This window comes from Sciurus vulgaris, assembly GCF_902686455.1.
Source record: "Sciurus vulgaris genome assembly, chromosome: 11".
Taxonomy (NCBI): Eukaryota; Metazoa; Chordata; class Mammalia; order Rodentia; family Sciuridae; genus Sciurus; species Sciurus vulgaris.
The window spans coordinates 71064993-71091639 of NC_136472.1; the positions used below are offsets into that span (position 1 = coordinate 71064993).

Below are 26647 nucleotides of genomic sequence, written 5' to 3' on the forward strand. Positions count from 1 at the left end.
GGATTGGTTCAAAGTGTTGGGTTCAAAGCATGACTTTGCCGCTACAAGCTCCGTGAATGTTGGGCTAGTTGCTTCCCCACTGGGAGCCTCATTCCCCATCTATAATATGAGGGTAATAAAGTTACCTGCCTTTGATGGTGTGAGGGTTAGATAAGCTAGTCTGTGTGTTAATAGCTAACAATTCCTGGCCAGCCCTGAGCACCATGCACATGTTTGTGCCATTCCCTGCAGGGGGACCATGGGGAGGGCTGTCTCTGTATGGAGCATTCTGTATCAGTGCTTCTCAAATGTTAGGGTGCCCACATCATTGGGAGCTCTGATCAGCAGGTCAGCATGGGGTCTCACCCTGCAATTGGGTTGTGACTGGGATTCACTGAGATGATCCAGAGAGGAACGAAAGAGCCTAGGACTGATGCCCCTGAGCCCCATTCTGAAGCCCCAGGAAGGCAAGACACTAAGCTGAGCTGAGGACAAGAACTATGATTTCCTTGCGTACCACAGGCTCACCAGTACTGGCGATCATTCACCATTCAGAAGGACCCAGTAAATGTAGAAGGAATGGACCAGAAGCCTAGTGAAGTAAGAGTTGAGACTTGAGGATAATGGGTAGGGCTCCCGTGACCTGGGAATGGCCCTGATCTCTCTGAAATGCCCATTACCCCAAATTCTTCCCTTTGAGCTCCAGAATTCAGAGTGATTAGCTTGATACTTTACTTTGATCTGGTGGCTGACTGGGTAAGTCAGGGCCTGCACACCCAAAGGGACCTTTGCCTGCCTTCTCTGAGGATTCTGGTCAGGGTTTGTAGGATGACTGGAGTGGGTGGGCCCACCAAACCACCAAACCACCTGTATCCTTGGGGAAACCCTATAACCTCTGGGAGGGAGCAGAAGGTCTGGCATCCATTCAAAAATCAGCTTCTCCCTTTCCATCCTTCCTGATTCAGAAAGTTCCTCGTCTGCAACTCATTGCTGAGCTGGGCTAGAGCCCTGCCTGTGCCAGGCTGGACATGGGTGCACACGTATGTGGGTACGTGTGGGCATGCTCTGGGGGGCATGCCTCCAAGGGCAGCAGGTACCTGAGCAGCTGTGCACTCACACGGCAGACTTGTGTGCCAGGGTCAGGATGTGCTGTGCGTGCCCCACAACAGGATCACATCCACAGAAATGAACGTACTTCTTTTTTTTTTTTTTTTTTTTTTTTTTTTTTGTGGTGCTGGGGATTGAACCCAGAGCCTTGTGCTTGCAAAGCAAGCACTCTAAAAATTGGCTATCTCCCCAGCAGAAACATAATTCTTGCACCCCTGCCAGGTTTCCACGGCCACTGCCTGCCTAAAATGACTAACAGCAGACCCCAGGCCGTGTACAGGATGAGGGGTTCAGGGTGCAGAGCAGGAAAACTGAGGCTCAGCAAGAGGGCCCAGCATCCCCTGTCTGAGGACACCACCAAGCTTGCTGTCTTCAAGCCTGGAGTGGGGTCAATTAAAGGAAGTCAAACTAGGGGTCAACTCCTAGTTGCAACTCCTGCAAACTAAGTCAAGCATCTCCTACTTCAGACAGGGCTGAGGGCAGTGTTGCCCTTCTTGTGTCTGGGATGCACAGTAAACTATTCCTGCCAGAGCTCATCCAGGTTACAGAGACCCTTCTCAGCACTAGCCAGTGGGCGGGAGGGGCTCCATTCTATAGTGAGGGAACCACTGGTCCAGAAAGACAAGACCCATGCAGGGAAGAGGCCAGTACTGCACCATTAGTGCAACAGGGCCAGGAAGGGGGATCCCGAGTCGGCACTAGCAGTGGCTGCCTAGGGGCAGGGCCTCTGGAGGCAGGGCTCCAAGATCCCTGCTTGTGGTCAGCATCACCCAACAAGTATATGGGTATAAACTGCAAAGCACTTGACTCACTCTAATAGAGGCCACAGGATTCCTGCTGGTGAGTGAGGGCAGGAAGGAATGGGCCAGTATCCATAAACAGCTGAAGGTCTAAGGACAGTGGGGATCTGACCTTGGCAACCCACAAGGGCTGAGCTGGGAGGTCCTAGTTAATCCTCTAAGCCATCCCCCTCTTCTTAAGTAACTACTTTTGTTCCAGGGAAATTTAAGAGCTGCAATGCCTGGGAACCCCACAAATCTCTCCTGGCATGTGGGCCAGCCTGGGAGCTGTGGCAAGGAGTGCCAACCTGGGAAAACAAGACTTGTGGGCTGGGGGTTTGCAGGGCACATCCCCACCCCCGCAGTAGGCAGGCACAAGCAAACACACAATGTGAGCAAACAATACACTCCAGAGCTGCTCACAGGGATACACTTGTGCACATACTACACTGCAATTCCAAATACACACCCCCCTGGGAATACACGTGCATCCTCAAGGTCAGACCGACGTGTGGCTGATGAGCCCCCAGAAGACAGTCATGTACCAAACATTCACGTACAGCTGCCATGCATGGCCCTCCCCCACCTGGAGACCTGAGTTCAGTTACCTGGACACTATGCCTTCTCCTCCCAGGGCTCCAGTCTGTCCCTTTCTCACTTCTCCTTCTTCACCTTCTCATCAGAGGGACAGAGGAGGGGCCCTCCTGTCAATACCTGTCACTGGCTGGGAGTGGAGATGGCTTTGTTCTTTTGAAGAACAGGTTCTATGGAATTTCTACTTATTTCTCATCAAGGATAAGGACTTGCCAGGCGCGGTGGCCCATGCCTGTAATCCCAGCAGCTCGGGAGGCTGAGACAGGAGGATTGCTAGTTCAAAGCCAGCCTCTGCACAAGCAAGGCACTAAGCAACTCAGTGAGACCCTGTCTCTAAATAAAATACAAAATAGGGCTGGGGATGTGGCTCAGCGGTCTAGTGCCCCTGAGTTCAATTCCCAGTACCCTGCCCAAAAAAAAAAAAAAAAAAAAAAAGGGTAAGGACTTACTTTTGGGGGTCCTTGAGAGCCCCAAATTGGGAGGAAGCTGGTTTTCAGATGAGCATATAACAATCCCTGACACTTGGGTAGTGCTTAAAAGTTTGCAAACTGCATTCTTGCCAGCATCTTCCCATTCTTCATGATACCCTCAAGATGCAGGTGCCTTCATTTCTTCCAGGTGAGGTAACTGAAGCTTAGAGAGGGGTGGGAACCGCCTGAGGTCATGCAGCAAGTTGAGGCAGAATTGAACAAAACTCTCCCAAGCTTAGCCTGGAGGAAAGTGCTTTGCCTCCTGGTGCTTAGAGTATGAGAACTAAGCCTGGTTCAGAGCCCAGAAGATGAGGCAGGCTAGGACTAACAAGTGGCTCAACATGAGAACTTCATGCTCCTTTACCTGTGGCTGCCTGAGGTCACAGCCAGCTCCCTCAGAGACCAGCACTCTTCTGTGAAGTTCAGCCTTTACCAGTGTGCACATGCCAGGGGAGAGGCTAGGAGAGAGAACAAGGACACCCGTACCTTGCTGTGTGACCCAGGCAAGACTCTGCCCCTCTCTGGGCCTGGCACCCTCCTCTTTGCAGTGGGATATTGTGGTTAGCTCTGGGGGGTGTTTTGCCCCTCTGAGCCTGCAGAGGGCTTTCCCAGAGAGAGAAGAGGAAGGCAAGCTCAGGATGCTCCAAACCAAAGCCTGACAGTCCCGAGTTGCAGCCTGCGGCCTGGCAGCCCAGACTTGGTCCTCGTTCACTGCTGAGATCCATCCAGGCAAGGCCTGGTACAGATCAGGGCCAGGGTCTCCTTCTGGCTGGATGGTCCTCTCCAAAGAAAAAACTAGAGGTGTGTGGGAAAAAGGGTGTCCAGCAAATCCAGGAAGGGCCTGTCCTGCCCATCTGAGATGGTAGCCCCTGGGTTTCCGCCCCTTACCCTCCCTCAGGTTTCCGGTTGCTCTTATCATTACCTGACTGACTACCTATTTACTCATTAACTAAAATAAATCCATTTCCCCTGCTAGAATGCAGGTGCCTCTAGGGCAGGGATTTGTTTTGTCCCCTCAGGTGCCTCTCTACCTGGGGCAAGCAGGTGGTCATTAAGTACTTGTAAAAAAGATGTGGAAGAGGAAGAGGGGGAGGAAGGGGAGGAGGAAGGGGAGGAGGGTGGAGAGTAATCTTAGAAATGAGGAGGGGCTAGCCCAGGCCTATCACAGACCAGAGGCAGAGCCACCCTCAGCCAAGAAGGGATTGGACCTGAGGAGGGGGATGGTAAATTAGGCTCAGCCCTTTCTCCCAAATCATGCTGGACCTGAGGATCCCTCCTTAGTCCCTGGGGAGCAGATGTCTGGATCCATGGGGTTGGGGCCACAGACAACCGAGCCCATAGTCTCCGTCTGTCTCTCTTAATGGACCTTGCAGGCACTGCTGAGAAAACCAGGGTAATTGTTCCCTGTGGCAGTGATGAACAGGAACAGGACTCTCTCCAGACTTGAAAGAAGCCAGGAGAGGGCTGGGGTGGAGGTGTGGGAGAATGGTCATGGGATGAGTGCCTTTCCCTGGGCCAGGCGCTGGGCCTTAGATATTCTCACCCTCCATGCTCCCAGTAGCCCTCAGGCTAGATGTTTGGTGCCCATTCTTGGGGTGAGGTGACTTGCTCCCAGCTGGGTGGTGGTTGAGTCAGCCTTTCATTAGGCACTTGAGCAACAGGTCCTCAGGAACTGGGTCAGGCCTTGCCACTCACCAGCTTTGTGTGGCAGCAAGTCACTTCCCCTCCTCCTTGTTCTCTGTTTCCTCATCTGCTGCTCCCAGGACTTCTGCAGAAGGCAGTCTGTGGCGCAGGAACTGACTAGCAGTGGGGGCTGCTCCACAGGTCAGGATTCACTCCAGCATTCATGGACTACAAGCAGATCACTCACTAACATCCGGGTGAGTTTCCCAGGTTGGAGCTTTGGGTACTTCCAACTCCTCTGGTAGCTTCTGAGAGCACATTATGCTGTCCACTTACTACCACTGGCTCATTGCAGGTTGGAGCAGGTGCAGGACAGGTGTGGGGCATTCCTCTTTCCTCCTCTTTCCTCTGCCCAGTTGTGCCTGGAGCCTGCTGCACCGCTCAGAGGGTTGACATGAGGCACAGACAGGAGGGGACGAGGTGGTGACCTGGTGATTGGGCTGTGCCTTGGTGGAGGAGTGGAATAGTGGAACAGGATTTGGAGCCACATTGGTCTGGGTTTGAATCCTGGGTGACACAGGACACATTTCATTTCTGGGTCCCAATTTCTTACTATGTGAAGTGGGGGCAGCAGTGATCTTTCCCTAAGATTTGTGTGTTTTGTTTTGTTTTGTGATGCTGGGAATCAAACCCAGGGCCTTGCACATGCCAGGCAAGCACTCCACCACCAAGTTATATCCACAGCCCCTCCCCTGAGTTTTTTTGAAAATTGTTCATTGTAATATGCTGTTGGGGATCCCCATGGGACAGAGGCTGGACCCTGCCCCAAGAGCCTTGGTGGGAGTGAACAGGAAAGATGGCATAACCAAATGCGAGTCTGCAGAGGAGGCCAGCGGAAGCCTCCCAGTTCAATCTTGGACAGCCTGGAGCTGTCTCCATGTGACCAACAGGGAAATTGAGTCCTTTAGTCCAGGTGTGACTTGTGAAATCAGAGAGAGCGGGGTGAATGAGTGTGTCCAAGAGAACAGGAGTTTCTATTGTACCCAACTCTGCTGACCACAAGGGACAGCAGGCAGCACTCTGAGCACATGCTCAGCCCTGAATCCTAAATGTCATAGGATTCACACATCTTGCCACCTCTAGAATGGGCTCCAAGCCAACTCATGGACAATCTCTCCACCCCTCCACATCAAATGAGATGAAAAATGAGAAGTCTGTTTGCATACTATAAAGTTTTGTGCCTCTCCTCGCGTGTTCAAGCCCTTGGGTGTGTATGCATGAGAATGTGCAGTTTGCGAACGTGCGCATGTGGGTGCAACACATGTGCCTGTGCACACTCCACACTCCAGATCTGGCCAGGTGAGACTAACTTACACTCCCTAACTTGCTCTTTGGCTGGGGCTCTTCTCCTCAAAGTTCTTATAATCTTTTTTTGCATTTCCTCACCATTTGTTAATTTACCAGAAAGGGAGGGGGCCACAGTGCGGAAATGTAGCAATTGTGTCTGAGCCTGACCCCTGGCCTCATCCTGTGGCTTCCCTGGAGACCTGGCTGCTGGGAGCTCCTGCATGGCCCTGTCTTGCAGGGCCAGGAGCTTGCCGGGCACCTACCACTGCTTTTCCCTCTAAGGCTCTGCCCTGGCTGTTTCTGCATTGTCCCATCAACTCTTCATAACATCCCAGTTTCCTCAAGGGATGCTATCATTGTTCCCATTTTATTGGCAAAGAAATGAAGGTTCAGTAAGGGAAATGGCTTACTCAGAATACCCAGAGGTCCAGTGGTAGTACTCTGAAGTTTCAACCTAACTCAGTCCGGAAATTTATTTGTCACTGTTGTGGCCGACCTAGTGAGCATGTGCTGACTGGCTGACTGATGGACAAATGAAAGAGCAAATGAATAAATCATGCATTCCATCTTGAGCTGAAAGAGATTAAGCCACCCCAGCAATGGCCATCATTAATCAAACACCTACAATATACCCAATGTTTCACATAAAATGGACACAGCCCAGGTAATTGTCTCAGGAGGCTGCATCCACAGGGCCCTGCTGCATAGCACCCCAACCCACCCCTTCCACTCTGGGGCCATTTCCCCATTTGCTTCTGAAGTGGGTTTCTATTTCAGTCTGGGGTGAGGATCTGGCAGCCCAGGCTCTGATTCTTCTGCTCTGTCTGGTGACATGTCTAGTTAGAGCCAATGCCCTGATCAGGGAATGTGATGTTCTCTTCCCATCACCCCTTACACAATCTCCCCTGCTGACCCTCTCCTTAGCTCTGTGGGAGGTCAAGGCCTATTCAACATGCATTGTTGATATGTGGAGTTGGCCCAGGCTGGGTCAGCGACCTCTGTGCCCAGCCATGTACTGGGCTCAGGAGCTAGGAGATCTAGGAATCTCATGAAGTTGGCAGTAGCTGAGGCAAAGCCAGGCAGTACCTGTTTTCATGTCCTGGAATGGAGTGGACATTCTTCTGTGTCACCGGGAGACACATCCCAGCTCAGAGTAAGGAAAAGCATTTTCTCTGTCATGTCAGGGGAATGGAAGCGGCCATTCAGATAGGCCCACAGTTCCTGAGTGTTTTGTGCCTTCCGTTGGTGGATCAGGGCATGGCAGGGACAGTCTCTGGCCGGGGAAAGAAATCAGACTTTGAAATCCAAGCTGAGTTTGAATCCAAGCACCAGTATTTTCTGGCTGTGTGATCTCAGACAAGTTATTGAACATAGTTTCCCCACATGTAAAATGGGGTGATAGAACCTACCTGACCAGCTTGTGGAATAGATAAAATAAGATGATGCTTATAACATTATTTGTAGATTCTTAGGAATTCTTTATTCATTCTGTGCCCTGGAGAGCCCTTCATCTGAGAGAGGAGAAATTCTCTTGGGTAACAGCTAGTGTGATGGTTGGAGCAAGAGACAAGATTTGTAAGATGTTAGAATTGACCCTACAGATTCCCCAATACTTGATACTATAGTGCACGGGTGTAGCATCTCATGCCCTTGCCTTGGTCCTGGCTAAGTTCTTAAGGTGGATGCACTTCCTTATCATGGAGGGGAGGGGCACAGAGAGGTCAGTATTTGCCACACAAAAATGCCTCTGTTGTTTAAAAAAAAAAGTACTATAGTAAATCAGATAATAGATTAAAAATGAAACAGCCCTAGACTTCTGCCCAAGCTGGAAATCTCCCCTCCCAACTCCTGGATTCATTGGTGAGATTCATTGAGGACTCACTTTGGGCCAGACCCACACTGGAGTTTATTCTAGATTTAACTGAATTAATACTGTAACTTGCATTTAATAAGTGAGGAATATAAGACTGTTGAATAACTTGCACAATGTCATACAGCTGATAGAAACAGGGAGTATTCAAACCCAGGACTATCTGTCCCTGAAACCCAGGATTCTCTCATTCCAAGGGAAACTTGCTCCATAAAAGATGTCAGGCCTCCAAACAAAAATACATACAACAGGGCTGGGGTTGTGGCTCAGTAGTAGAGTGCTCACCTTACACATGTGAAGCACTGGGTTCAATCCTCAGCACCACAGAAAAACTAAATAAACAAAATAAAGGTATTGTGTCCATCTACAACTAAAAATATTTTTTTAAAAAAAGAAATAGATACGACAAAATGGCAAAAATATGAATAACACAAAAAAGGAATGGTTAGAGAAATGAAAGTCAATGGCTATAATGGCTATAATGAAAGACAATGAAGACAGTTGGTGAGGATGTGGAGAAATCAGAAGCTTCATGCACTGCTGTTGAGTCTAAGATGGCGCAGCTACTTTGGAAACCAGTGTGGCAACCCCTTAACAAGTTAAACATGGAACTCTCATATGACCCTGTCGTTCCACTCCTAGGTGTATGCCCAAGGAAGCTGAAAGCATATATCCCCACAAGAACTTGAACACAAGTACTGGCATTATTTCTAACAGCCAAAAAGTGGAAAACAATCCAAATGTCTGTCAATTGATGAATGAATAAACAAAACATGGTGTACCCATACAATAGAATATCACTCAGCTATGAAAATGAAATTTCGATTGTGAATGAAAGTTGAAGACACTGCTGAGTGAAATAGGCCAGGCCCCCAAAAGGCACATAGTGTTCAATTTCATTTACATGAAATTTTCAGAATAGGCACATTTATAAAAACGAAAGATTAGCAGTTTCTGGAGCAGGTGGGTGGGGAGAGAAAAGGGATGGGGAGTAACTGCTAATAGGTACAGCATTTCTTTTTGTGGTAATGAAAATATTCTGAAATTAGATAGTGATGATAATTGCACAGTCTTGTGAATTTCTACAGGATAATGTGAATATACTAAAATCTACTGACATGATACTTTGAAATTAACTTTTATGGTATGTGAATTACATCTTGATATTTTTAAAACTAGGATCAGGGATTTAGAAATTACATAGAAGGTTGAGTCTAATATTGATACAAAGGAGCAAGTAGGAAATCTTGACTGAGTTTCCTGGCAGCTGGAGTGAAAAGGGAGAAACAGTTTCCAAGGATGAGTGTTGCTCCTTAGAGAAACCAGTTCTTGCCAGGCACAGTATTGCATGCCCATAATCCCAGTGGCTCAGGAGACTGAGGCAGGAGGACTGCAAGTTCAAAGACAGCCTCAGCAACTTAGCAAGACCCTGTCTCTAAATAAAAATAATAATAAAAAGGACTCAGTGGTTAAGCAACCCTAGGTACAATCCCTGGTGGAGAGTGGGAAAGAGAGAGAAGCCAGCTCTTCAGGCACTTGGCTTTAGCACTAAGACTCTGTACCCAGTGAACAGCAGCTCCCCCTTTCCCTCTCCTCCCAGGTCCTGGAAGCCACCATTCTACTTTCTGTCTCTATAAACTGGCCTACTCAAGCTACCTCACATAAGTGGAATCATATGATATTTGCCCCTTTCCATTTGGCTTATTTCACTTGGCATATTATTTTCAAGGTTCACCCATTTATAGCACATTATCAGAATTTCATTCCTTTCTAAGGCTGCATAATAATATGTTGTGTGTATACAGCCATTTTGTTTATCTATCCTTCAGTCAATGGACGTTAAGTTGCTCCTATGTTTTGGCTATTGTGAATAATGCTCCTGTGATCCTTGCTATATAAATGATTGTTTGAGTCCTGCTTTTGATTTTTTGGTTGGAATTCTAGGAGTGGAATTGCTGGATGGTATGGTAATGCTATGTTTGTTTGTCTATATATTTATTTATTGAGAAATGGCTATACTGTTTTTTGCAGAAGCTACATCATTTGACCAGCAGGTCAGTAATGCAAAGGGTTCCAATTTCTTCACCTCTTCACCAACATTTGTTGCTTCCTGTTTAGGGGGTTTTGGTTTTTGGGGTTTGTTTTTATTATAGTCATCCTAGTGGGTGTGATGTGGTAGCTCCAGGTTTTAATTTTCATTTCCTTAATAGTGATGTTGTGCATCTTGCATGTTTATTGGCCATTTGTATATCCTCTTTGGAGAAATGTCTGTTAGAGTCCTTTGTTGATGTTTGAATGGGGTTGATTTTGTTGTCAATTTTGAGTTGCAGGAATTCTTTATATATTCTGGATATTAACTCCTTATCAGACATGATTTTCAAATACTTTTCTTCCATTCTGTTGACTACCTTTTCACTCTGTTGATAATGCATTTCGATGCACAAAAGTTCTTAATTTTGATGAAATCCAGTTTATCTATTTTGTTGTTTTGTTGCCTGTGCTATTGGTTTTATAGTGGTCAGGGCTATTTTGATTGCAAGTGTCAAATGCAATTAGCTTGGGCAAGAAAAAGTTCATGTAAATAAAGAGTCCAAGGTATAGCTAGATCCAACAGTTACAAGGATGCCACCAGCATTCTACTTTTGTGTTTTGTTAGTCAGCTTTTCATCACTATAATCAAAATACTTAACCAGAACTACTTAGAGGAGAAAATGTTATTTGGGCTCATAGTTTCAGAGATTCAGTTCATGGTCAGTTGGCTTCATTGCTCTGGATCCAAGATGAAGCAGAATATCATGGTGGAAGGGCATGTCATTTGAAGGCTGCTCAGCTGAGTGCAACCAGGAAGCAGAGAGAAAGAGAGCAAGACTCCAGGAACAAAATATAAACCCCAAAGGCATGTACCTACTGTGACTTACTTCCTTTAGTCATGCCCCACATGCCCAAGAGTTACCACCCAGTTCAATAATCCTTTCAAATTATTAATCGATCAAATGGATTAGTCCATTGATTGGGTTACGGCTCTCATAACTTAATCATTTATTTCTGAACATTGTTCCATTGTCTCACATAAGAATCTGGGGGACAGCTCATATCCAAACCATAACAGTATCCTTTCTCCTGACTTTTTGCTTCTCAATTAAATTATTTCCAGAAGTACCAGTTCTCACAGTTGATAATCTAGGAGAAAAAAGCAGCTTTCATGCTGGTTCCACCTAAGTTGCTGAGGCAACTCTAATTGGTTGCCCCTGAGCCAATCACTGGTGAGGGGTCTGGATGAATGCTCTAATTGGTTGGGTCTGGGTCAGGTGGCCACCATGAATGAAAAAGATTACCACTAAATAGGGCAGGAGGCTCCCCATAGGAAGAGATGCTAGACAGTCAAACATTCCTCCCCAAAAGGAATCTGGGAATCTGATGGGCAGCCAGGGTTAGAAGGCTTTGCTTGAAAGAGCCTCCCTCGCCTTAGGCTTCTCAGAGAGGTCCGAGAGAAGTAGAAGGACTCCTAGCTGGTCCCTGCAGACTCTCTGAAGGAGGTGGCCCCGTGACTGGTTGGAGGGTGAGCCCAGGACACTCAATCTCTGCCCTCCCTGTTCACCCTACCTGAAATGCCACAGGTTCACTTGGCCATTTCATTCCTGCCTCCTCAATGAGGCTTCCCTGCCCAGGCTCCTGCATGCCTCAGGCACTGATGTCTGCTTCCGATTACAGGTCTCAGGTACATGTCCCTTGAGCTGTCCACACTGAGCTCCTGGGGGCCAGACCTGGATGTCCTCCATCTCTGAGGTTTCAGTGGGAGTCTTCCAATTGCAGATGGCAGAAAAGGGAAGGCCAGGGATCAAAAGAGCACTGACCAGGAAGCAAAGGAGAGCACAGCTGGTCCCAGAAACAGAAAGTAGATCAGGCATGGCAGATCACATGCAAGGGACAGTGAATGCTGAGAACCGAGAAGCCACAGTCTGCCTCTTTCCTCAGGAACTGGGAAGCTATAGAGGGCTTGGGAAGGGATGTGGATAAGGTCATATTTTTGTTGAGCAAATGTCCCTCTGGCTATAGAAAGGGGATAAACAGACAAATGTCAGACTGGAGCACAAACGGGTTGGTGACTGATGTGAAGGGGCCTCAGTTCTCTGACTAGGGAAAGGGCAAGGAGCAGGCTTGACCTACTGACCTCTGCAGGTGGGATTGGACACAGCAGACACCTAGCCATTTTCCACAGAAGGTGTATCTCCCATGTCATCCCACACCCTCTCTCAACCTATCACCACCCCTGCTAGGGTCCAGGTCAAGCACAAAGTCAAACACTCAGGGTCTAGATCAAGGCTGCAAGCTCAAGGACCAGAGCTGGATTCCATACTGTGGGAGAGCAGGTGGAGCTGAGGACAGGGAACAGCCTGGCTGAGCTCTGTGATGGCATGTCTGGCTTCTTTGGGCAGGGTGGGGCTCGGGCTCCTCCACCTAAGAAGAGACCAGCCCAGATCCAGTGCTCTGGAACAGATGGCACATGGTTCCTTCCTGTTTTGAGCCTCTCAGCCATGCCTTGCAGAGACACAGGCTGAGATAGAAGGGAAGTGATCCTTGGGAATGGTGCTGGACACAAGAACCAGGCAGAGGAAAACACTGGTGCTGTTGGAGCTCCACCCTTCACCAGCTGAGTGTCCTCAGGATTTTTGAATCCAGCTGCCCAGGGGCAAGGCTGGGGCTAGGAGCCGGGTACTATCCCACACCGTGTCCAGAGGGCAGTGCTGTCCCAGGGCCAAATGCCCCTTGTTTCTCGGCCTTGGTTTCCTCTCCTATAGGATGAATATGAAGGAGAGGAGAGGACTCCTCAATCTCTAAGGACTTCCCTCCCCGTCTAAGAGAGGAGGGCCTGCCTGGGCCTGGAAGGTGGGGCAAGTCTCCAGTTACCTAAACGATGCCTTGACTTCACTGGAAAGAGCCCGACTGGAGCAGCAGACTTGGGGCTGGAACACAGAGATGGGAGAATCCCCACAGGGTCACTGCAGGATTATAGTGTCCTCTTGCCTGCTTCCCTCCTGGCTTCCCTTCTGTGGCCTGAGGACCATGGTAGGGCATCTCTGACCCTCCTTACTCTTCTGTCTTTTTAGCACTCTGGTTGTCAAGGCTGGCAAATGGGTGGCAGCCTGCTGTGAGCCTGGTTACAAGGCCCCTGACTTAACCTTACCTCTGGCTCATCCCTGAAACCTCCCTGTCTATACTCAGGGTTCCACTTCAGGCCCTATTTTCTCTGGTCTGGACTCTAAATACAACCAATCCATCCTCCATCCAACTTAAGGGACCTCTTAAATCTCAAATTTAATGATGCCTCTGCCCTGCTTAAGAAGCTATTGAGGGCTCTCTATAGCTAGTACCTACAATGAAGAAGCCAAATGTGTAGCCCAACATTGGGCCCATTGGGACTGGCTCTCAGGACTTCAGCTTCTCCTTCTGCCAGGCCTCTTAGCACCTGCAAACAAACTCTCGCCGATGCCCTGTGCCTACCTCTCTAGCAGGTCTGGAACACCTTCCCTTTCCTTGTTCATATTCCACTGAAGAATCTCCTCTTCCAGAGGGCCTTCCTTGATACCCCAGACAGGGGTAGAAGCCTCCTCTGTCTTCTCAGAGACTCCCAGGTTGAGAAGTCCTTGCACATTTTAAGACTTCCAATAAATGATCATCAAATGAATGAAGACGTGAAATTGCAAGGTAGGCCTTTTCTCATGAGGTTTGCTGCTTTGTATAAAATGATGAGCAAGACTAGGAGTTCCGCCGAGTAAAAACTGACTGTGTGCCAGACACTGGATTCTTCAGTTCCATTATTTCATTTGAGCCTCCAACAATGCTGCAATTATTCTTAATTTTTTTCTAATTAAAGACTCTGAGGCTTAGAGAGAGATAAAGTCACTGCCCATAAGCTGTACAGCCAGGACAAGATCAGGTCTGTTGGGTGCAGAGCTTTGCAGAGGGAACAGTAATGGGTGGCCAAAGGTATGAATGCCAGAAACGGGTATTTGATCCAGTTCCACTGGCTGAAGACCTCTAGGTTCTCCAGGGAGCTCTGAGGAGAAACCTGTTCCAGGAGGGGATATTCACATTCGGTATCCTCAAGTGGTACAGGGACAAGCTCTCACCAGCTCCTTCTGCCACCTTCTCCTGCTCCATCATCAGCTCTAAGGACTTCCCTCCCCAGTGGTGTTTTCTCAAACCAGTGAACCAACATCATGAGCTATGCAAAGGAATCGGCTCCAGCCATTCCCCCCACCCACTCCTTCTATAAACCCCCAAACAGATGTTCTGGAGGTGCCACTGGCCACCCACCTTCTGGGCAGGGTCCAGGCCCTTTCCTAGAAGACACAAAGGCAGCCCCCCTCCCCAGCCTTGCACCACCTCCAGTGATACCCAGACGTCAAGCCCACGGTCACCTGCACACTCATCCCCTAGGCCTGTTACAGCAGTCCCTTAGGAGATTTCCTCGTGATGAGCTCAGATGGCGGCTGGCTCCTCCATCCCATTCCACCAGCCTCGCCTGGGAAACAGGGTGCCCACTGCTCTTCCTGGAGCTGGGCCTGAAGACTTTCACTCTGGGCTTGAACCCAGGGATGTGGGAAGTGGGGTCAGTGAGGAAGTGTGATGTGAGGGGAGGAAGAAACACAGCTGGGGAGGCCCAGGGGAGGAGGTTTGCTGAGAGAGTGGGCTGATGGGGAGGAAGCAGCAGATGTGGTGCAGGATTGACGAGGACAGGGCTGGAGTTGTCCTGGCTGTGGGGGCCTAGGAGAGAAGGGAGCACATGGGCTTTATTAGGAGGCAGGAAGTTGAAGAGAATCCCTCTGAAAGGGCCCTCTTTACATGAAGAAGTTGAGACTGACAAAATAAGGCCCAGGCCTAGAAGAGAGGGGAGTGAAGGGCAGTCTGATGGGCTAAGCATGAGGGATACAAATTGATCAGTGGTATTCACAAGAATGCTGGGTCCTGGGAGTAGGGGAAGGGGAGGGAGGCCAGGATGCTGGGCCAGGGGAGGCTGAATCAGAGGTTCAGTGTAGAGAAAGTGTGTGTGAAGGTTGGAAGACTGGGAGGCTCTCAGGAAAGCTGGTTGAGGCCAGTGCAGACTCTGAGAGGAGGTTCAAAGCCTAGAGAAGACATCAGACTGGGTGGAAGGGAAGGGTCTGCAGCCCAGCCCCACCTGGTCACTGCCTGTTCGCCCCTCTCAGTTGGGATTGTTCATGGCCTCAATCTCATACACAACCAGATAGAAACAGCCATGGTGGTGGCTTAAGGTCCTTTAGCCCCTACCTTTCTATCTCTTCCAAATCCCTAATAAATACCTACTGTAAGTACAAACCACTGCTTGCCAAGTCCCCTATACCCCCAAGTGAGGTTTCTGCTCCTAAGTCCTCTCTGTGTAGACATTCTTGAGCCACCCCTGGAAATTCATTCAAAAAATTATTTATTGAGCACCTACTATGTGCCAGGCACTGGAGACGCAGCAGTGAACAAAATGTGAAAAACCTGGTGGAGCTTCCATTCTAGTGGAGGGAAAGAGACAATGAGCAAGCAAATAGAACGGCGTTACAAGAGGACCAGCTAGGGAGAAGAACACAGCAGGGAAGGGGAGTGGGGACACACATGGACATGTGTGGGACAGGAATTTTCCATAATAGCTAGAGTAGCCAGGAGGCCACATAGAGAAAGGTGTCACTGGAGCGAGGAACAGGAAGTGAGGTCCACATGCCATCACACTTTCATAGCAGGAGCCACCTGTCACCTGCCAACATCCCACATTGCATGCGGAACCAGGAGCTGACCCTACCTTTGATACCCTCCTCCAAGGCCACCCCTGAGACCCTTACCTACAAAGCCCTGTTTCTCCTACAGTGGGTCAGCCACAAATGGGGCCCCAGTCCTACCCGGCTGACATTTGAGGGTGGAAGGCAGTCCATCCATCTGAAGACCACCAACCAATTGGCGGCCCTGGCCAGTTAGTAAACTTTTGGGGGCCCCAGTTTCCTCTTCTCAAAATAGGAAGAAGAGATCATGCCCCATCCCAGGTCCCAGGTGGTGAGTAAGACAGGACGGAGTGTGGCAAAGGGTCTCATCTTCAGGTTGGGAAGCAGTCACAGCCCTCTGGCCTCATGCCTGGTTTATGGCTTCCACCACTAGGTTTCCCTGGGGCTGGACATGAGCACTGGAAACGAAAACCAGTTGATGATGGTCTTGGGAAGTCTTGGCAGGTTGTCCTGGGCAGACGAGCTCTGTGCCCCAGAGGCAGGCTGGACTCGGGGAGGGAAGCAGTGACCAGAAGCAGATCTTGGTGTGATGGGGCACTTCTCCCAGGGAGCTCTCTCCAGGTGGAATGCAGAAACCTGGGAGAGGAGTGAGCTCCCTGTCATGGGAAGTATGCAAGAAGGTGGTTAGACAAGCCCTGACGGGGGCTTCAGGGGGTTTCTCCTCTTGGGTGGGAAGTAAAAGCACTGAGTCAGATGATCTTAAGGCTTCTCCAACTCTGAGAATTCAGAACTCAGAACGCCCCCTTGTCATTGACCCCTGAACTTGGGGTCCAGTGGTATGTTTTATCTCCACCAGGGGGGCTCAGGCCCCGGAGGTGCTAGGGGCTGTCACAGCACCATCCAAGACAGGGAGCTGACTTTCAGGGGAGGTTGGGTTCTCCGAGGCTCCCTCCATGCCGACCTGAGTTGTGGACAGACTGCCTACCTTTGGGCCTCTGTGTCTGTGAAACAGGAAGGATCATGACCCATAATAACTACTCGGCCAGTATTGGTGGTCTGCTTTTCTTGAGGTCAGGCCTGGGGGGCTCAGACAGGCTCAGAGATGCTACTCCTGCAGGCCTTTCCTTTACTCCTCCCAACAAATCTTCTCTGCCATCAGTCAAAACAAAGATCTTTTAAAAAAATATATTGAATGAGGCAGCACCAAGGACAGAGCCCTGTTCCCATTCACTGACTGGATTCACGCAGGCACATTTTCCCATACTTCTTGGGAGTAGAGTCCATGGTGGTCTTTGGGGCCCCAAAGGCAAAGCAAACTTGTCCCCAGTTCCTAACCAAGTTAGAGAAGGGAAGGAGCCTGTCTGCTATTGGCCCTGGGTCTGGCTTCCCTTTCCCAACTCCTATTTCTCTTCCGGTCTCAAGAAACTGTTCTTAAGGGTCAGGGTGTCATGATGGGTTTACTGTGTGCTTTGGCAAGTTCCTAATCTCTCTGGTTTCAGTTTTCCTGTAGGGAAAAGTCACCTCTCTTCCCGAACAGAGGTTGTATCATTGTTCCGATCTTTATCCTCATCCAGGCTCACCACTGACTCACCGTGCCGCCTTGGGCAGGTCACCAGCCTTCTCTGAGCCTGTCTCCTCATCTGTGAAGTGGGAACAAAACCAACCACAACCCAGGTGCTCGTAAAAGAGCAAGTGAGACCCTGAAGCAAGTGCACCCAGCACAGTGCCTGGCACCTATTGAGCAGCCAAGAAGCTAGCAGCAAGTAACTGAGACAAATGAGACTCGGGGAGGTGAAGTGACCTCCTCAGGTCGCACAGCAAGTGGGTGATGAATCTAGGATGGTGCCCAGGCTCCTAGCTTCCCATTTTCCCTCCCAAGAGCCACTGAGGTGACACAGCACTTACTCATGGGAAATGAACTGGGGGCAGAGGGAACTGCCTGGCTGCCCCTGCAGGAATCAGTCTCAACCTGGCAGTCTCAACCCTCTGTCCCCTCCTGCCCGCTTCTGGTGGCCTTCAGATATGTGGTCAGTTCTCTCTTCTCATGCAGGAACATTGGGATTCTGGGAACAAAACTGTGAGCAGGGGTCTGTGGAGAGAGGAGGGAAAAGCATGGAGGGGGGCAGTTCTACAGGCAGGACACCTGATTTCAAGTGACAGAATTCTAGGTCAAATGAACTAAGATAAAAAGGGAATTTATCAGACATACCACCAAAAAGTTCTGTGGAAGGTAAAGCTTCAGGCATAGCAGGAACCAGCTGCTCCATGATGTTCTCAGGAACCCGTATGTTCCCATCTCTCCACTCTACCTCCCTGTGGCTTTATTTTTGGATGGTCTCCTGGTGAGGAGTCTCCAGTGCCTAGGACAGTGCCTGGCACAGAGTTCAAATGGCTATAGCAGATCCAGACTCATTTCCTACCAACTTTGCAAATCCAGTAGAAAACATGTCTCTTCCCAACCTTCCAGCAAATGCCCCAGAATTGACTCCCAAGCACCCAGTGAAGGTGGCCTACCCATCCCCAAGGTGGCCACAGGGCCTGAGGAGCCCATTCACAGGGCCTCCTCTGACTCTGAGAAGAAGGGGATCCCCCAAAGGAAAAGCAAGGGCAGGGTTCATCATGAAAGAGGGTCTGGAAACTGGGTGGGAAGAATCTGTACAGGAGCCCAGGAGTGAGTGGCTGCAGGGCAGGCCACGTGCTGGACCGCAGCCAACTCTTCCCGGATGGAGCCTGGTTATCTGGAAGGATAGGCAGGTTCTGAAGGCACTGGGAGGCTGCAGTCAACTGTGCTCCTCACAGCCAAGCAGCCTCCTCCAAGTCCAAGTGGACTTCTCCACAGGGAGACAAAGGAGTGGGCAGAACCCAGGGTCCAGGCAAGGCCCACGGCCTGCCACACTCACTCCAGGACCAGGGTTTATAGGAAGGCCCTGGGGTGAGGGACGAGTGCTGTGGGCCCCAGGGAACAGGAAAGCCAGGCCCAGGGCTCCTCCTTTGCTCCTCGCCTGCCCTGCCTCATTGCTTTCTGGCCTCTGTGCCCTCTCCCAAGCTCTTCACCTCCACACTGCCCTGTGACCTCTCAGCCCTGGGTCCACTAGGGCTACCACAGTCCCCAACCTTCTTCAGTCAGAGAAAACCTCTTGCTAACTTTGTCCCGCCTTGGTTTCCTCATGTGCAAAATGGGGACAGAAATCATGAAGAGTGGACCAACTGTCAGCGAGGGGGTTTTTTGTTTTTTGTTTTTTGGTTTTTTTGGGGGGGGGGAATTTGCACTGTGCTTAGCACATTGCCCATGCTCAATAAAGCTCTGTGTCCCAGGGGAGGTGGGGACCCTGGGAGCACTGCTGCTTGGCACACACTAGGGGCTCAGGAGAGGCAAGTTCCCTCTTTGCTCAGAAACCAGTGGAAGCACTCCCAACCCCCAAGTCCCCCAAACTGCGGCTTCCTTTTACTTGCTCTCAAAATGGCGTTTTCAGTTCCAATTTTAATTCCTGTTGAGCAGAAGGGGAGAAGAGGAAGTGGAAAAGGAGAAGAGAAAGCAGGTCCCCTGCCCTCCCTGTGCCCCACTTCCAAGTTTGCTTGTCTCTGCAGTCAGCCTGATACCACATGTAGGACCAGAGCTCTCCAGCTGGGGACACTGTCCACTGTCATGCGGCTCCCAAGGAGCCATGGCCTCAGGCTGGCCTGAGGTGGACTTTGCAGCACCTCTGCCCCATATCAGATGCTGTCTAGGATCAAGACTGGGTTGATGCCTGGAACACAGAGGGCATAATGACCCAGTAAGGTAGGTGCCACAACTAGCCCTGTTTACACCCAGAGTCAGAAGGTCACGCAGCAAGTTGTTGGTGGATCCCAGCCTGTCCGACTCCTCAGGGGAAGGAAGCTGGGTCTTGACCCCTGTCATCCTGTGCCCTTGCTATTAATCTCATACACCAGGGGCCCAGCAAGGGAGTTCCCGGGCTTGGTTTCCCAGCAGGCAGACCCAGGTTTGGAAGCTTCCCAGGCCCATCTGTGTTTAGCCGCTTTCTGCCCCAACTGGCTGGCAGGCAGTGACTCAGGCTTTCAGCTCTGGCCTCTGATTGACTGGCCTCTCATCCACTCCAGACACAAAGGCCTTAGGGGTGGGACAGGTGTGGGGTCATTGAAAGGGTAGCCTGAGACCACTGAATCTAAGTAACTGAAAGAACTTCAACCTTGTCCATTCTTCCTCATGTCCAAACTCAACCGCTTCTGCTGCAGAACTGACCTCATGGTTGTCACCTGAGCTGAGAAAAGGAAACCAGCAGAGGTTGTCCTCCTATGGGGCGAAAGGCTTCAGTGTTTTTACTGAGGATGTTCCTAGAGTGGAGACAGCAACATTCCTGGGGCCTATACCTCAGAAAGACAGGGTTTGGCACCAGCCATGTCACTATCACCAATGTCCCTGTGGCTCCAGTGAGCCATACTGACCAGGGTAAAGATCTGAGAACGTGAGCTTGTATGGGAAGGATAAAGGGCAGAGGAGTGGGTCAGAGGATCTGAGGCTGGGACCCAGTCCTAAGGTTGCTCAATGCCAGTCCCAGAGGGGAGGCTTCTGCTGTGTGTGGATCATCCCGGACTGTCCACTGGCGCCATCTCATGGCCTCAGGCCCTCACTGCAGCAAGACAACTGCCCAGTGGCAAGAACCAAAATATTCAGATGTTCTACCCAAGTCCTGCCCTGAGACTGACACCCTCTAGGAATCCCTCAGAGCTGTATGGATAGTGACCCACTCTGAGCAGGGATATCCATAGGAGGTCATCCTGGGGGACCAGCTACTGGGTGGTAAGTAGCCCAGGCTACCTTGTCCTGGTCCCTAGCACTGTTCATCGTACAGGGAGGTCCATGGTTACACAGCAACTTTCTGAATAAACAGCAAGTGTTCCATTTGCACACAACTCACCAGGTGTTTACCAGCAGTTCAAACCTGAATTTCTCAGTTTGATCCAAACTTTAAGTTCCCACTCAGTTCCTCAACTTCCTTGCCTGTGAAATGGGTTTTGGGTGAGATCAGTACCCCAATTGCTCTTCGGTCCTAAGGGGGTCCTCAGCATCTTACAGACTGAAGGGAGTCCTCACTCCATTTAGATAGTCATCCTCCCAATATTCTGGTGGCCAATGTGACCAGTCTGCTGAGGGAGCTCCGAGAAAGGGTTAGGCTTGTCTGGAGGAAGACTGTGAGTAGGGGCAGAGTGGGGGAAGAACCCCAGCTCTCTCCCTGCTCCGTCCACTCCACCCAGCTGCCACAGATGCTCCAAACCAAAGCCCACTCCCTCCAGGCCACCCTCCTTAAATGCTGCCTCCACCCTTGGATCTGGCTTTCTGGGGACAGTGAGGAGCCACTTTTCTTTCTCTGGTTGTCGTAACACCTCCAAGACCTGGTTTAGTAGTAAGGAGGGGCTGGGCAGGCTTGACCCAGGCAGGAAGAATCCCACTCAAGTGAGTTCCTGGGATCATCTCCTCTATCCTCATTACTCCTCCTGAGCTCTGGGCCTGTTTTATGGAAGGGACAGCGACTGCTAAGAGAGTGTTGCGGAGCAGGGAGGTGGGAGGAGCTGATGATATACACTAGGGGCTCAATAAATGCCTGTGGAGAAAAGGAAACAGGAGGAGAAAGGGATAAGCGTAAGCAAGTAACTAAGTGGATTGGCACACAGAGGGCAGGGGAGACAGGCTGCTGGTGGATGAGCTATTGAATGATGACGAAAGGAAGGGGGATGCAGGAGCTAATGACTGGGAAAAGGAAAATGAATGGCTTCCCAGTGGCTCTGGGGTTACAGCTGAAGGAGGGACCAAGAACTCTTATCGCCCACCTACCCATTTGATAGATGAGAAGACTGAGAGAGGGCTGGGAGAAAGGAAACTGCTGGGTCTGTGGGGGCTGGTAGCCTCTGATCTCCCCTCAGCCAGTTCAACCCCCTCATCCCCCTCTTTCCAGGAAAAAGGGGTTCCAGGAAGGAAGCCTTTCTCCGCCTCCTCGCTCCTGTAGGCCTAGTTTCCGCCAGGCTGAGGGGTGGCAGGGAGGCGGTGGCCCCTCCAGGGGCTATTTCAGTCAGAGACAGCCCTGCCAGGAAGCAGAGGAAGCTGTCCACCCATTGGAGGTGTTACAGCCTGACCGAGGTCTGAGTGCCGAGAGCCCTGCGTCTGGCTTCCCTGGGTCCTAGCAGGCTTGGGCCCACAATCCTGCCACAGGGACGGGAGGCTGCATGTGAGTGTCACTGCATTTTGGGGCCATGGGCTGGTGTGGGGTGGGATGGAGAGCAGCCGGAGACAAGGAGCTGTAACTTCTGGCCAAGAGACTGGGCCAGCACTGAACTAAAGGAGGCTCACAGGATTCTGCCCAGCTGGGGGATCAAAAAAAGAAGAAGCAAGATGGGGCACAGAGTTTGGTGAACACTTAGGATCCTGACAAATGGAGATGGACTGAATGGTACCTTGTGTAAAGAGAACAGCAAAGATGGGCAGGCCGGGGAGGGTGTCTGGATCTGTGACTGGCAGTGGCTGTGTGGCTGTCCCCATGTCTTGGGATCACTGCAATGGGAGAGGAAGGGTGTTTCCCGGAGGGCAGAGGATGCTGGGAAGAATATGGTCTGAACCACCTCTTTGAAAGCCCACACCACAGGCAGCTTAGTGGGGCAAGGATCTGAGCTAGTCCAGGACTTAGGGCTAAGAGTGGACCAAGCTGCTGCCTAGAGGTGGGGCCAAGCAAGCCTTCCCTTAGGCAGCCCCTGCCAGGAACAGGAGGACAGCTCAGCCCTCCCAGCCCCTCAGAAGGCAGAGTGAAGCTCTAGTAGGGAAGCTGGAGCCACAGCCAGGCCTGTCTTTCCTGGGCCAGAAGGATTTGCCCAGAAAGCAGGACAGTTCCCTGGGTCCCCTCCTACAGCCCCTGACTCCTTCCAAGAGGGAGAGGAAGGTCCCCAGAGGACCAGGGAGCAGGAGAAGCAGAAACCAACAGGAGTCTCTAGCCACCTGAGGCAGAGGGCTATCCTGGGGCGGCAGGCAGGGTCTGAGGATGGCAGGCCTCCCAAAGGAAGGTTTAGGGACATATTACCCTACACTGGTCTTCTCTCAGACCCTGCTTTCCCCACCTTGCTCCCTGCCTGGAGTGTCCTGGCACCCCTCTCCACCCACAGAAATCCTCCTCAGCCACCAGGGTCTTGCTCCAAACTTCAGCTCTGAAAGTCCCTTCCACCCTGTGGCTCTCACTGGTCCTCCTCAGACTGGCACATCTGTAGCGATATTGATAACTAGCTCTATGTCTGTCCGTGTCTACATACTATACTCTGCCCCCAGGCATTCAGCAGGCAGTGAGTCAATGCCGGGCAGGTGGAAATGGGAGAATGAATGCATGAACGAAAGAACAGCCTGATGAACAAAGGAATGAAAGTAGAGATAAAAAATGAACCTCCTCTTGCCCATAACAGTCTTGGCTTCCCAGCCTCTCTGGGGGGCCTCTTGCTTCTTCCTCTGTCCCCACGCTCCACACCTCCTCTCAGCTGGACGCACAGCAGTCCAAGCTTACGGGCTAAAGACCCACCAGAAGTCTTTGATAACCAAAGGTGATATGGTGAGTAGAGTGCAGACCAGAGAATCTAAACATCATTTTGCTTACAATTTGGGTAAAATAGCTGAACGCAGTGGTACACGCCTGTAATCCCAGCAACTTGGGAGGCTGAGGCCAGACAGTCATAAGTTTGAGGTCAGCCTGGGCAATTTAGCAAGACCCTGTCTCAAAATAAAATAAAAACGGCTGGGGAGGTAGCTCAGAGGTAAAGCACTACTGGGTTCAATCTCTAGTACCCCCCCACCCACACAAGAATTTGGGTAAAATGTTTTCACTAAAATCAAATTTTAAAAATTTGCTCTAATATAACTTTTTAAAAATATCATAAGTTTATTTAGCAGGTATAGTCACATTAAAGACAGCTAACACAGTGCCAGGCACTGATCTTTGCAACAACCTTGAGGCAGATACCATAAGTTCGGTTTTACAGGTGGGAAAACTGAGGTTCAGAGGTTAAGTAATGTGCCCAAGGCCACACAACTCACATGTGGCAAGCCTGGGATTTGAACCTGGGAATCCAAGTCCATATACTCAGCCTCAATTCCTTACCAGTCTTTGAGTACATTTGCAGGACTTCATGTGTTTTCCAGGTCTGTTTTTCCCATCTGTTAAACACAGTGAAGGAAGGATTGGACTATCTCAAAGGCTTTGCTTTCCAGGTCTATTGGATTTAAGTTGTAAACTCTCCCTAGACATCGATGATATGGAAATGCCATTATCCAGGAGGCTTCCAGGAGTCAAAACCCCAATAAGCAACCCCTTAAGGAGTTTGGGCTGCTGAATCCCCCCAAACCCAGCCTCAACCAGTGAGAGGTGGGACAAGGTGTAGGACGCAGTGACATGGTATTTATTAGCACCTACTGAATGTCAGGCCCAAGACATATTTTACTGTTAAGATTAGAAAAGGCAGGAGACATGACCTGGGCTGTCCAGTGTGACAGTATAGGCTCCAACACTGGAACCAGGCCTGCCTGGCCCTGAAGCTGCCCTTGTCACCTCCACATTCCACGTCTGTGGGCCACACCAAGTTGATGCCTCTGAATCAGGTGATTGGGTTCTGGCTTACCTCTGCTTCTAACTCAGCAATTATGTTTGATTTGTCCTTGCCCCTCACAGCCTCTGGATTTCCATCTGTGTAAAACTGTGATCCCTCACGTCTTCAGGGAAATTATTTTCACTGTGGGCACCAGGTGGCGCTGTGGAGTCTGCCACTGCTAGACCTACCTTGGTAGCCTTGAGTCAATTGGAAAGAAGCCTTAGGGAAGTCCTAGGTCACCTCCTTGTGCTATTTACAGAAAACGAGGCTGCTACCGAAAGAAGAACATGGCTTTTGGAAGGTGGAATTCAGACTGAGGAAGTTGGAACTGTCCTCAGTAAGCTCTTGGTGTGTGGATCATTCAAATGGGTTAACTAAGAGTTATCAGGAACTCTGCTCTGGACCCCAGTTCTGGCTTGAAGACACAGAGAGGCACCAAACCTCTCAGGAAGTTCTCAGTCTGTGAGAGACAGGCAGATCCACCATGACCACAATCTCCATATCCCAGAGAGCACAGGGGCAGCTCTGCAGAGCATGACTTAGTGATTTAGAGGTGAGTGCAGCATTTCCCCATTTCACAGATGAGGAAACTGAGACTCAGAGAAGTTAGGTCACTATCCCATGCTAAGCAGCAGAGCTGGGTTTCAAACCCAAGTTCATCAACTCCCACTAACAATAGAGACTATTGATCAGGGTTTTGAAGGATGAATAGAAGTTCCCTAGTAAGGCTCATGGGAAATAAATAATGTAGAATGAAAGTAAGTTAGATTTCTCCCAAATTTGAGCTTTATTGTATTCCAAGTTTCCCTGAAGTGAGTGGTATGTGGGGCCTCCATGGGGTGGTAAGTATAAGAGATGACAACGTTGGTGCTCTAATTGTTCAGATAAAGATCAAGGCCGAGAGAGGGCCAGGGCCTACGGGGTGGCTGGCGAGCATGTCACTAACAAAGTTGCGTTTTGCTTCCCCAGCCTCTCCAAATGTAGGAAGCCCAGCTGGGCAGAAATGGAGTGGGACAATGGCACAATCCAGGCCCAAGGCTTGCCACCTACCACCTGCGTCTACCGTGAGGACTTCAAGCGGCTGCTGCTGCCACCTGTGTACTCAGTGGTACTGGTGGCCGGCCTGCCACTCAACCTCTGCGTCATTGCCCAGATCTGCTTGTCCCGCCGGGCTCTGACCCGTACAGCTGTGTACACTCTGAACCTGGCCTTGGCTGACCTCCTGTATGCCTGCTCCCTGCCCCTGCTCATCTACAACTATGCCCAAGGTGACCACTGGCCCTTTGGAGATCTGGCTTGCCGCCTGGTGCGCTTCCTCTTTTATGCCAACCTGCACGGCAGCATCCTCTTCCTCACCTGCATCAGCTTCCAGCGCTACCTGGGCATCTGCCACCCCCTAGCCCCCTGGCACAAGCGTGGGGGCCGCCGGGCTGCCTGGCTGGTGTGTGGAGCTGTGTGGCTGGTGGTGACAGCCCAGTGCATGCCCACTGCCATCTTTGCTGCCACGGGCATCCAGCGAAACCGCACCGTCTGCTATGACCTGAGCCCGCCATCCCTGGCCGCCCACTACATGCCTTATGGCATGGCCCTCACAGTCATAGGCTTCCTGCTGCCCTTTGCGGCCCTGCTGGCCTGCTACTGCTGCCTGGCCCGCCGTCTGTGCCGCCAGGACGGCCCTGCAGGGCCTGTGGCCCAGGAGCGGCGTAGCAAGGCTGCCCGCATGGCTGTGGTGGTAGCGGCTGCCTTTGCCATCAGCTTCCTGCCTTTCCACATCACCAAGACAGCTTACCTGGCGGTGCGCTCTACCTCAGGGGTCCCCTGCCCAGTGCTGGAGGCCTTTGCTGCTGCCTACAAAGGTACGCGGCCCTTCGCCAGTGCCAACAGTGTTCTGGATCCCATCCTCTTCTACTTCACCCTGCACAAGTTCCGCCGGCGGCCGCATGAACTCATATGGAAACTTACAGCCAAGTGGCAGAGGCAGGGTCGCTGAGTCCTCCTGGGCAGGACCCAAGGTGGGGCAACTGTCATTGTGGCCAGGACACCAGAAGTTCCACCAACCCTGAATCATGCGAGTCACGGAGTAGCCCCTTGAAGACCCCAAATCCCTCTGTGGGCACAGAGACCAACAGGCTTGGGCCTCCAGAAGTTCCCAGTCACAGTTAAGAAAATCATGGTAAGGGCTGGGGATGTAGCTCAGTTGTAGAGTCCTTGCCTGGCATGCATGAAGCCCTGGGTTCAATCCCCAGCACTGCTAAAAATCAATCAATAAATAAAATATTTGTTGCCAGACATGATGACATACACCTGTAATCCCAGCAGCTCAGGAGGCCAATGCAGGAGGATTGCAAGTTCAAAGCCAGCCTCAGCAACTTAGCGAGGCCCTAAGCAACTTAGCAAGACCCTGTCTCAAAATAAAAAATAAGTGCTGGGGATGTGATTCAGTGGTTGAGCTCCCCTGGGTTCAATCCCTGATGCCAAAAAAGAAAAAAGAAAACCATGTTAAACTGCTCACAGAAATACATGTGACATGAACTGTAA

At 50.7% G+C, this 26647-nt stretch overlaps 1 protein-coding gene across 6 annotated transcripts; it reads left to right on the top strand.

The window, feature by feature from the left end:
• Nucleotides 1-4135: 4135 nt before the first annotated feature.
• Nucleotides 4136-26647, top strand: P2RY6 (pyrimidinergic receptor P2Y6). Of its 6 annotated transcripts, XM_079103786.1 has the most exons (4): nucleotides 13963-19915; nucleotides 20032-21717; nucleotides 24369-24662; nucleotides 25079-26647. In XM_079103786.1, exon 4 carries the CDS (start codon nucleotides 25113-25115, stop codon nucleotides 26097-26099), a length of 987 nt encoding a protein of 328 aa, XP_078959912.1. In that variant the 5' UTR covers nucleotides 13963-19915; nucleotides 20032-21717; nucleotides 24369-24662; nucleotides 25079-25112; the 3' UTR covers nucleotides 26100-26647. The 6 variants fall into 6 exon arrangements, with proteins under 6 accessions (XP_078959915.1, XP_078959917.1, XP_078959913.1 ...); XM_079103791.1 differs by lacking the exons at nucleotides 13963-19915; nucleotides 20032-21717 and adding an exon at nucleotides 4599-4809 and having other exon boundaries at nucleotides 24369-24457; XM_079103787.1 differs by lacking the exons at nucleotides 13963-19915; nucleotides 20032-21717 and adding an exon at nucleotides 4757-4809.